A 12,244-nucleotide genomic window follows, 5' to 3' on the forward strand; every position below is an offset into this window, starting at 1 on the left:
ATTCACCATCAGATCACATGTCTGTGGCCACAGCATGAAGCACAAAAATGATACATCCACTGTTTCATTCAGAATGTTTTTTCCCTTGTTTTCCTCCTCTAAAAACGATGTGCGTGTTATGGTCAGGTGCGTGTTATAGAGCGAAAAATATGGTAGTTTAATCTTTAGATAGATCTTAAGGGCCAGGAAGAGAGTTCACAAGGAGATGGTAAATACTGCCATCCTGTATTTCCTGTTTATGCCTCTTTATGACCTCCGGGGCTTTGCTGAATGTATTTCATTCCTCCTTTTATTCCTATTTTATTTACTCTGGACTACTATGCATGCTCAAGTAGGAAATAGTTTCTTTGTAGCTGGACCTTGCCAACAAAGGTCCGTATAGTTCAAGCTATGGTTTTCCCAGTAGTGATGTATGGAAGTGAGAGCTGAACCATCAAGAAGGCTGATCGCCGAAGAATGGATGCTTTTGAATTATGGTGCTGGAGGAGACTCTTGAGAGTCCCATGGACTGCAAGAAGATCCAACCTCTCCATTCTGAAGGAAATCAGCCCTGAGTGCTCACTGGAAGGACAGACCCTGAAGCTGAGACTCCAAGACTTTGGCCACCTCATGAGAAGAGAAGACTTCCTGGAAAAGACTCTGATGTTGGGAAAGATGGAGGGCACAAGGAGAAGGGGATGACAGAGGATGAGATGGTTGGACAGTGTTCTCGAAGCTACGAACCTGAGTTTGACCAAACTGCGGGAGGCAGTAGAAGACAGGAGTGCTTGGCATGCTCTGGTCTAGGGGGTCACGAAGAGTCGGACACGACTAAATGACTAAACAACAACAGTTTTAACTTTTAACTTTGTCCCACGTGGGCTTTTTGAAATGCTCAGAGGAAATCTGATTGGTTCTTACGAACACTGTGTAAAAAGTTCTTTTGTGAATAAAACGACCTGGGCCGAGGGGTGGAGAGGAATTATTATTGGCACTCCTCCCAGAGTCTTGCTGGTCAAGCCTCGTGTGTATTCTATTAATCAGAGTCCAATATTTCCTTTGCTTTGAGAACGCTACATTCAACAAACCATGGGGATTGTATTATAAAGGGAAGGAGAAGAGAAGAGCCGGCAGACCTAGACAAACCACAAGCCACCAGCAAGGATCAATTTGACGCAATTCATTCTCTGCCAGACATGTGCTTCGCATTCCAGGAACATTTCCCCCAGCAAACTTACTCCATTCCGTCACGGTTTGTACATCGGTGAACAAACAATCTCGTTGCCCAACACGCAGCAACCGTCTCCAGAGCCAAATGGCCGGGTTAAGATTGCACTGTTTTGAGTTTGGCCCCAGCATGATTGGTGCAAACGACGGTCAGCCGCCTTTAACAAAATAAAGATGACTGAAGCCTTAAAAATGACAGCTCTCCTTCCAAAAAAACAACAACCCCAAAAGCCTTTCTGTTAGGCATTACGTCCACTGAAATCCAAAAAAGCTTTAGAGCCATATCTTTATGTTTGCAACCACGGCGGCCAGAATTCTGGTAGCAAAAAATTGGAAATTTGACTTAATTCCTATAAAGCTTGACCGACAGGTGAAGATGATAGAATACCTGGAACTTGCGAAAATGACTGGGAGATTAAGAGGAAACTCAAATCAGAAAGTGAGCAAAGTATGAACAATATTGAAATAATATTTAAAACAATATTGTGAAAATGCAGTTCTCCTGACAGGTATAGATTGAATCTTGCATATTAAAGAAAATCATAAAAGTAAAATTTTTTCTTGATATGTAATAGATATAACAGGAAGTGCGTATAGGTTAAGATTATTTAGAAAGCACGACGAGGTGATTCAGAAGTCAAAAATATGTGTGATGTTAGATGATGTGTAGTCAATGAATGTTTAGTTGTCATTGTGGTATTGTTTTTGTCTTTTTATGTTGTATGTTTTGCAATAAACATAATAATTTAAAAAGGGGGGAGGAGAGAAAAAAGAAAGAAAATGACAGCTCTGGGAGACAGGGGCCGGGGATCAATCCAGGGCCAGGTCTGCCTTCTGGGGAGGGAAGAAAGTTGCAGGTGACGTGACTTGAGACACGCAGGTCCCCTGGGAGACCTGAAATTCTGTGTTTTTATCTGGTATGAACCCGCTTTGTGTACAGTAACCACAAAAAAGGCATACATAAATAAACCTGTGTTGATGTGGGTAGTTTTTCTGCCTGCCGTAGGGGTGATTTATTTGCTCTGCTTGGATAGTCGTAATTAAGAACAAATCTTAGAAGGCACCCTATGTCTAAACCCTGTGGAACATCCACTGCTCAGAAAATTAGGGAGAGAGTCCACAGAAATCACTGGTATTCAAGCCAGGAGGAAACATAGGTAAAGGTAAAGGGACCCCTGACCATTAGGTCCAGTTGTGGCCGACTCTGGGGTTGAGGGGCTCATCTCGCTTTACTGGCCGAGGGAGCCAGCGCACAGCTTCCGGGTCATGTGGCCAGCATGACTAAGCCGCTTCTGGCGAACCAGAGCAGCGCATGGAAACGCCGTTTACCTTCCCGCCGGAGCGGTACCTATTTATCTACTTGCACTGGCATGCTTTCGAACTGCTAGGTTGGCAGGAGCAGGGACAGAGCAATGGGAGTTCACCCCGTCTTGGGGATTCGAACCGCCAACCTTCTGATCTGCAAGTCCTAGGCTCTGCAGTTTAACCCACTGCGCCACCCGCGTCCCTATTCAAGTTGGGAGGAAACATATTCAGTGCTAAAATATAGCCTGTTAAAATTCATAGGCTTATCCCTGCCTCTGATCGTCACTTCTCCAACGCTTATCAGGTGGTTTGGGGCAATTTTCATTACAGTGGTACCTCAGGTTACAGACGCTTCAGGTTACAGACTCCGCTAACCCAGAAATAGTGCTTCAGGTTTAGAACTTTGCTTCAGGATGAGAACAGAAATCGTGCAGCGACGGTGCAGCGGCAGCAGGAGGGCCCATTAGCTAAAGTGGTCTTCAGGTTAAGAATGGACCTCCGGAATGAATTAAGTACTTAACCCAAGGTACCACTGTATTCTATTTTATTGGTTTTATCATCTATGAGGAGCATTTGTATGAGAAAGCAGGGCCAAAATCAAATAAGTTAGCTGTGCGTGCTTTTAGAAGGATTTCTACTCCTGCAAGAATTGGGGGCTCATCAGGACAGCTCTGTTCCCAGTTCCCACAGTCAGCAACCCCTTTGCTGTAAAGGTAAAAAAAAAGTAAAGGTAAAGGACCCCTGGACGGTTAAGTCCAGTCAAAGGTGACTATGGGGTTGCGGCGTGCATCTTGCTTCTAAGGCCGAGGGGGCCGGCGTTTTTCCACAGACAGCTTTCCAGGTCATGTGGCCAGCAGGACTAAACCGCTTCTGGCACAATGGGACACCGTGACAGAAACCAGAGCACACAGAGCACACAGAGCACACAGTATTTATCTACTTGCACTGGCATGCTTTCAAACTGCTAGGTTGGCAGGAGCTGGGACAGAGCAATGGGAGCTCACCCGTCACGGGGATTCGAACCGCGACCTTCTGATCGGCAAGCCTAAGAGGGACACCCAGTTGAAAGGGACACCCAGGGGTCATTAGTCCAACCCCCTGCCTTGCAGGAAGCACAGCCAAAGAATCCCTGTACAATGGGAAGCCAACTTCTGTTGAAAAACCTACAGGGAAATTGCACCCACCCCTTTATGAGGGAGTCCGTTCCACTGTCAAATTGCTCTTTCCATCAGAAAGGTTCAGAATTTTCTTTCTTGCAATTTGGATCTGTTGGTTTGGTACCCACCCTCTGGAGCAGCAGAAAGCAAGCCTGCTCTATCTTAAAGCCCTTTGTGGATTAGGGCCCTCGTATTTACGGGACGCCTCTCCTGGTCTGCCCCACAGAGGACCTTAAGGTCCATGAATAATCATAGTTTAGAGGTCCCGGGCCCTAAGGAAGTCAGACTATCCTCCACCAGGGCCAGGGCCTTCTCAGTGATGGCTCCGACCTGGTGGAATGCACTGTCCCAGGAGACCAGGGCCCTGCAGGATTTAACCTCCTTCCGCAGGGCCTGTAAGACAGAGCTATTCCGCCTGGCCTTTAATGTGAATTCAGTCTGATCTTTTATTTCCCTTCTCTTCCCTCCCCCTCCCCTTTTATGAAGATCACCCACTCTGAGACCCCACAGCTAATTCTCCCCTGGCCTCCTCGCTGGCCCAAGTAGGACCAATTCAGCCAGCTAGCCCTGGGGATTATCTAATGCTTATTTCCCCTAAATTGATTTTTGAATTTTATTGTTATGCATGTTTTTATACTGTATTTTATGCTGCTTTTTACAATTAAGTGTTTTAAATTTGTTAGCCGCCCTGAGCCCGGTTTTTGAACCGGGAAGGGCAGGGTATAAATGAAAATTTTTTATTATTATTATTATTATTATTATTATTATTATTATTATTATACACCCTGGAGCCTGATGTGAGCTATAAATGGTGGCTCAGGGGTCACCTCTGGGTCCCATCCGATGAGGCAAGACATGACTTCTAAACTTAAAATGAGAGGCAGGGTGGAAGGTGGTTCAGGAAGTTTCTAGGATGAAGCACCAAATCAAAGATGGGAGCTGGAGAAAGGGCAGATTAGGAGCAAAGCTGTCTCAGCAGAGAGCCTGTCCACCTCACTTGAGAGAAAGGGCTTCCGACTGATGTCACAAATGGGATTACTCCTTAATCTACCAGGCTAAAGCTCTACATTAAAGGCCGTTAACAGTCCAAAACCTGACTGAAGAGATGGTTAAGTCAATCCAATTCGAGGAGGGCAACCAGCTCTTCCACGCTGGATTTAGATCTGCTTTTCAGCCTATCGCTTTTCAGGATTGGCAGTGACAAGGTCTCTTCCAGCCCTATTAAGAAGCATATCTTTCAAAGCTGGAGAAGGCAGGGATTGAATTTGAGACCTTCTGGGCGCAAGGCATGGATTCTGCTAATAAGCTGGGCTCATTCCTCACCACCATGAAATCCACAAGTTGGGAGGGAGAAGAAATTCAATTCCGTTTTCACTTTTTGTGCTTTTTGGGGGCATAGCATTTTCATTAAGGCTTTGTCATAATGAGATACCGTGAAAACAAGAAGCAGAAAGAGAAAAGCAAGGTCACCTGGGAGGTAGCTCACCTGGGAGCTTCCCTTTCTTCTCCCAGCCTCCCACCCCGGGAGATCTTCCCTTCTGCCTCTCATGCAGTCTTTTTTCAGCCATCTATCACCTTCATGTGCCTACCCTCATTGACCCAGAGTAAAAGGTAAAGGGACCCCTGACCATTAGGTCCAGTCGTGGCCGACTCTGGGGTTGCAGCACTCATCTCGCTTTACTGGCAGAGAGAGCCGGCGTACAGCTTCTGGGTCATGTGGCCAGCATGACCAAGCCGCTTCTGGTGAACCAGAGCAGCGCACAGAAACGTCATTTACCTTCCCGCTGGAGCGGTACCCATTGATCTACTTGCACTTTGACGTGCTTTCGAACTGCTAGGTTGGCAGGGACCAAGCAACGGGAGCTCACCCCGTGGCAGGGATTCGAACCGCCGACCTTCTGATTGGCAAGTCCTAGGCTCTGTGGTTTAACCCACAGCGCCACCAGCGTCCTAATCGACCCAGAGTAGAGGGCATCAAATGCAAGGAGAATTGTAGGGTTGGAAGAGTTGTAAACAAAATCTGCCTTTCTTCCCTTATGGGGGACACAATAGCCCTTAAAGAGTCCTTTGTAGGTTCTCCGTTGGTAGGAGAAAATAACAGAGGCCAACCAGAGAGTATTGAGAAGCAAAGCAGCTAGTAAGCCTGATCTTTACTGATCTGTTGCAACAGGGTGCTCCCCTCACACGCAGGAAAGGAGGAGGACCCCGAACCAAGGTGTGCCCGCCCTTATATAGACATTTTAAATTTCCTGCCCTGGAGCTCAAGACCACCCCTCCATACATCATACATACATTACAGTAGGGGTGTAACCCAAGACCACCCCCCACAAACATCATACCTACATCACAGAAAAGGCGGTCTACAACAGAAATCTGAGTGCGTTGTTTATCTCCTGGCTGCCAGGTTATCTGATAATGCCTTATCTGATTGCCTTTCCTGGTAGTCTGGCCATTCCTTTGAGATGGTGATTCCCCAATTCCTGAGAGAATGGGAAGGTTCCCTCACCCCCTCCTTCCTTGCAGAGAAAACATTTGATCAGTTTGGGAGTCAAAATGGTTTCAGGTCGGTCTTCCTGTGCTGCTCCATTTATGAATATTTATTTTGTGTGTGTGTGTGTGTGTGTGTGTGTGTGTGTGTGTATGAGACCTTAATTTTTTTATTTCAGAAGGTACCCTGAGGATCATCTAGTCTAGGCATGTCCAACTCCCAAGAGACTCTGATCGGCTCCCAGTATTAAAAAACTGGCAGTGATCTACCCATTGGAGGGAGGAGGAGCGTGCGTGGGGTGGGTGGATGGATTGTGGAGCTTTTTTGGGGGGAGGATTGCACAGAGGGGTTTTTTTTAGCACCCCCCGTAACTTTTTGTACATGATAAGGATCCCACGATCTGCCAGGATCAGCTGGAGATCTACCTGATCTAGAGTCCAACCTCCTGCAATACAGGAACATGCAGCTGTCCCTTACAGGGATCAAACCTGCAACCTTGGCATTGTGAGCACCACGCTCTAACCAACTGAGCTATCTAGCTGGAAAAGGAAAACAGAGCAAAACTAAACAAAGCAAAAGCAAAGGGAGGGAGGGAGGACTAATAATAATAGAATGAAAAGAGAAATAAATAAAGTAGACTTCTGCAATTCTGTTAGCAATTGAAAGAGAAACCACCTACGTAATTTGCACTTCTAGCGGCCCATCTAGTCCAGCATCCTATTCTGATAGGAATATCAGAATATTCCTGATATTGGTGCCAACCAGATGCCCCCATGGGAAACTGTCAGGCGGTGAGGTGGTTGCTCGCGAGTAACCAGGCAGGGCTCCGACCTGTCTTTCGCAGGTTTTTATTTGTGCAAACTATTTACAGTGCAGGACCACAAAGTTCATGTCTGTCTTAGTCACTTGCAGATTCCGGGAGTGGCCCCTTCCGGCTCCCCCCCCCCAACATAAGAACTTGGACACCCCAAATCTCTGCCTCCCCCCTTCCGTTTCACCCCTCTGCGCAAGCAGGGCGATGGCGTGTGCCTCCTGGCCGGCCGTGCTAGGTGAGGCGCTTGGGATCTCAGTAGCATCTTCGAGCCTTCCCTCCACCTACCCGGCTACCTCTTTCCCCCTCTGCTCTGCTGGAGGTGTGGATTTCCTTACTGCCAGACGAGGAGCTGCTTCTCAGAATCTGTGGAGTATCCCCCTGCCTCCCTCCCCGTTTGGATGGCAGTCTCCTGCAGAAACCAGCAAGGCACAAGGAACAGTTCTCCGCTCCTGGGATTTCCAGCAACTGAGATTCAGAAGCACTGTTGCCTCCAAGCCTCCAACTTAAACCCAGCCATCCTTCGAAATCCACATTTTGTGAGGCAGCCCTCCAACCAGCACCCTCAAACATGGAGGCATTCACAAAAAGTGCATGTAAAAATGTGCAAACCTAGACAGCATCTTAAAAAGCAGAGACATCACCTTGCCAACAAAGGTCCGTAAAGCTAAAGCTCTGGTTTTCCCAGTAGTGATGTATGGAAGTGAGAGCTGGACCATAAAGAAGGCTGATCGCCGAAGAATTGATGCTTTTGAATTCTGGTGCTGGAGGAGACTCTTGAGAGTCCCATGGACTGCAAGAAGATCAAACGTCTCCATTCTGAAGGAAATCAACCCTGAGTGCTCACTGGAAGGACAGATCCTGAAGCTGAGGCTCCAATACTTTGGCCACCTCAGGAGAAGAGAAGACTCCCTGGAAAAGACCTGATGTTGGGAAAGATGGAGGGCACAAGAAGAAGGGGACGACAGAGGAAGAGATGGTGGGACAGTGTTCTCGAAGCTGCCAGCCTGAGTTTGACCAAACTGCGGGAGGCAGTGGAAGAAAGGAGGGCCTGGCGTGCTCTGGTCCAGGGGGTCACAAAGAGTCGGACACAACTAAACAACAACAAAAATGTGGAAACTAGCATGAAAGGTGAGTGATAAAAGGCCTGGGTCAAGGACTCAAGTTCCCTGCCAAAGAGACTGTCAGTGGCCAAATAGGGAGAGAGACCAGGGTGCTGAAGACATCCCACTTATTTGTGTTAGAGACATTACACAAGGCACATGTTGCACAACGGTGTCATGTGTGCATATATAGCCAGGTCCCCCAAAGCAACAGGAGGACAGCCTTGGAAGGCACCTGAGCTGCTGCTTTTTGTCCTGCCACACACATTGCCAAGCAGAACACCCTGATCTTGGACCTCACCCTTGCTGGAACAATGGCGCTGGTTTCACCTGGGAACATGGCTTTTCCTCCTTGAGGAGCGGCGGCATGCGAAGGCATGTGGCTCTTGCAATTCAACCAAGGACGGCACATCCATCACCACCTCAAGCCTGTCTGTTTTTCCAAGGACCACACCTAACACCGCCAGGCAAGTGTCTCCAAGAAGCAGTCAAGGGGTGATTTATACACCTGCATGGACCCACTGCCGATTTATTAATCACCTTCTAAATCACCGCACCAAGGCAATTTCCATGTACGATAATTTAAAGAAGTTAGGTCCTGGAACTTTGCCCCTGCTTATTTTGAAAATATGTATCCCACCTGTTCAAGAAACAGAGGCCTGCTAGCAATCAAAAGCGTGTTATATAAACTATGGAATGATCTACAATTTAACCAAATCATAAATAGAAATCTGAGTCCCGATGGACCAGCTAAGCAAGAGGCTGCTGGACATCAGGCCAACGTTAGTTCAGGCTGGTGGTCATCACTGCCTACTGTGGCAATGAGTTCCACAGCTCAACTGTGTCAAAACAGCAATAAGAGCCGCTTACTGGCTTGCCCCGCATGTCTCACCTTGGGGTCCTTCTCGTAGTAGTACTGCTGTGTGCGGATCCACCTGCCCACCAGGTGATCGCGGACGGTGTGGGCCAGGGCAAAGTAGTAGTCGCGATGGGTGGCCACATTGCGGTCTTTGACCAGGGTGAAGTGGAGGTGCCTGTTGAAGCCTTTCTTCAGCTCCGCCACGTTCTCCACGCCAACGATGCCACGGATGCTGATCTGCTTGCGCTTCTCCTGGTCCGTCAGAGGGCGAGACATGGCTGTCGGAGGAAGGAGACGACAGCGCTGGGTGCCCTTCACACAATACGGCCCAGCCGCCAAGTGAGAGAGAGCGGCCGGGAAGGCACTGACCTCTGGAGCTCCCAGCCAGCAACTGGGTACAGCCCTTTCCTGTTCAGGCCAGCCTCCCTCCTGCTCTGCCTCCCTCTGTGGGGCTGAGAAGCGACTGAATGAAGGAAGGAAGAGGAGGAGGAGGAGGAGTCTGGTTTAAAAGTGAGCTGGGCTCTGAAAGAAGCAGCTGGGAGACTGCCCCTTTCCTGGACACAGGTGGAATTAGGGGTTTGGTCTGGCGTTTAAGTTCCTCTTTTTTTTAGATCATTTTTATTAATTTTCCAATAAAAGACATCCAATTAACATATCAAATCATAATCCAATAAAACTAAAAAACTAAAATAAAAAGGTCAAATTATCTTCCAAATTGTAATTATTAATTGTACGACTTCCCATAGTCTGAACCTTGAAGCATGTCCAAATCTCAATCCTGCCTTTTGTCGATATTTCCACATCTCGATTTTAACTCTCCAATTAAGTCCCTAAACTTAAATTACAAAATTAAGTTTCGCCTTTCGTTGCATCCTGTGGGTTCAGGTTGAGTGGCCCGCTTCTATGAGAGGTGCAGGAGATTGGGGGGGGGGGAGCTGGAAACTGGGGGAGGGAGCTGACGTCAGTTATTGCAAACACTACATTTGCAACTGGGTTTGCAAAGGTGCATATTGGGGGTGCAAAGGTGGGAAATCAGAGCTTGGGGTGCACCACCTCAGATTGCAAAGGCAGGCTTACCTGATGGAATACTCTTACCAATGAACACCCCCTCACCCTGTACCTAGGCAGCTAGCATGTCATATAATAATAATAAAAATATTTTTTTATTTATACCCCGCCCTTCCCAGTTTAAAAACCGGGCTCAGGGCTGCTAACAGCAAATATAAAACATTGATTAAAATGTGACTTTAAAACAGCATAAACACAACATAAAATGCAGCATCAATAAAACTCGAAAATTCAGGGGTCATTGGGGGAGGGGAACCCAGTCCGTAGACATCAAATGATCACCAGGGCTAACTGGCCAAGTTGGTCCTACCAGGGCCAGCAAGGAGACCAGGGAAGAATTTAAATGTGGGGTCCCAGAAAGGGTTTCTTCATAGAAGAGGAAAGGGGGAAAGGGAACAGAGGATAAGGCTAATTCAAATTGAAGGCCAGGCAGAATAGCTCTGTTTTATGGTGGCCTGAGGGAGGAGATCAAGTCCTGCAGGGCCCTGGTCCCATGTCAGGCAGAAGGGGGTCTAGAGGAGAGTATTATTTTATAGGAGCTCTCAACTGCAGCCTGAAGTGTTCTGCCCAAATCCAGATTACATGCTTCAGTGCTAACCAGGCCAGTCACAACGACAGAGAAAACCTTTTCTGCCTGAGAAAGAGGGGAAGTTGCCAGGCAGCAAGAAAAGAACCTCAATTTCCTCCTTCCTTTTTGCACACGAGTCCTGGATCCCCACTAGGGCTTTCATGAAAGCCCAGATAAATTGGTTGCAGCACAATGGGCTACGTCTCTCTCCAAACCGCTTTGGACTTTGGTCAGTTCACAGAATCCTGGAGTTGGAAGGGACCTTGAGGGTCTTCCAGCCCAACCCTTTGCAATGCAGGAGTCTTTTGCCCACTGTGGGACTCGGAGACCCTGAAGAGTCTCATGCTATCCCAGTGTGAATATTTTATTTCCGCTTTGGTTATTGCAATCTATATCTTGCCCTTCGTCCCAAAGGAGTCCAGGGTGGCAGGAAACACCATTTGCAAATAGAATCATAGAATCAGAGTTGGAAGAGACCACCAGGGCCATCGAGTCCAACCCCCTGCCAAGCAGGAAACACCATCAGAGCACTCCTGACATATGGTTGTCAAGCCTCTGCTTAAAGACCTCCAAAGAAGGAGACTCCACCACACTCCTTGGCAGCAAATTCCACTGTCAAACAGCTCTTACTGTCAGGAAGTTCTTCCTAATGTTTAGGTGGAATCTTCTTTCTTGTAGTTTGGATCCATTGCTCCGTGTCCGCTTCTCTGGAGCAGCAGAAAACAACCTTTCTCCCTCCTCTATGTGATATCCTTTTATATATTTGAACATGGCTATCATATCACCCCTTAACCTCCTCTTCTCCAGGCTAAACATGCCCAGCTCCCTTAGCCGTTCCTCATAAGGCATCGTTTCCAGGGCTTTGACCATTTTGGTTGCCCTCCTCTGGACACGTTCCAGTTTGTCAGTGTCCTTCTTGAACTGTGGTGCCCAGAACTGGACACAGTACTCCAGGTGAGGTCTGACCTGAGCAGAATACAGTGGCACTATTACTTCCCTTGATCTAGATGCTATACTCCTATTGATGCAGCCCCGAATTGCATTGGCTTTTTTTAGAGTTACACAAGAACATAACAAAGTAGCCTGCCAGATTTTTGGACTACAACTCCCATCAGACTGGAGAATAAATAAATTTATTTATGGCTTGCATTTATACCCCCATCTTTCTCTCCAAGGAATCCCACGGCAGTGCATCCCCCTCCTCATTTAATCCTTGCAACAGCCTTGTGGAGTAGGCTAGGCTGAGAGGTCTGGCCCAAGGTCACCCAGTGAGCTTCATGGCTGGGTGGGGATCTGAACCCTGGTCTCTCCCAGATCCTAGTCTAACCACTACACCACACTGCCTCTTGATGCAGAAAAGTCAAATTCAGTCCCTTTCCAACCTAAAGGCCGTGATCAGTGGGACAAGACACCAATGTGGAGATCCCAAAAGCAATTCGGGCCTCGGGTTTGAGAAGGTCCAAAATCAATGAGTTTAACTGGTCCTGGGGAAAGCCCCACTTGTGGGTCAGAGAGGGTCGGTGGCAGAAATAACACCCTATGCAGAGGCATTTTTAATGGAGACCTTACTTGCTCGCGAGTAAACATACTTGGGATTGCAGTGTTGCCCCAAATCTAAGCACGCTTACTCCGAATTAACTCCCACTGCGTTCTATGAGGCTTACTCTCCGGCAAGTAAG

The 12,244-nt window shown here is 47.6% G+C and overlaps 1 protein-coding gene across 1 annotated transcript in view; it reads right to left on the reverse strand.

Moving 5' to 3' along the window:
* Positions 1–12,244, reverse strand: part of PYGL (glycogen phosphorylase L) — a 58,903-nt gene that overhangs the window by 45,852 nt on the left and 807 nt on the right. Inside the window, exon 2 of the mRNA XM_081910303.1 lies at positions 8,963–9,207. Within this exon, the coding sequence (XP_081766429.1) occupies positions 8,963–9,205 (243 nt within the window). The 5' untranslated portion in view covers positions 9,206–9,207. The remainder of the gene's footprint in view (positions 1–8,962; positions 9,208–12,244) is intronic.

This window comes from Podarcis melisellensis, assembly GCF_964234715.1.
Source record: "Podarcis melisellensis genome assembly, chromosome: 1".
NCBI classification, from domain to species: Eukaryota; Metazoa; Chordata; class Lepidosauria; order Squamata; family Lacertidae; genus Podarcis; species Podarcis melisellensis.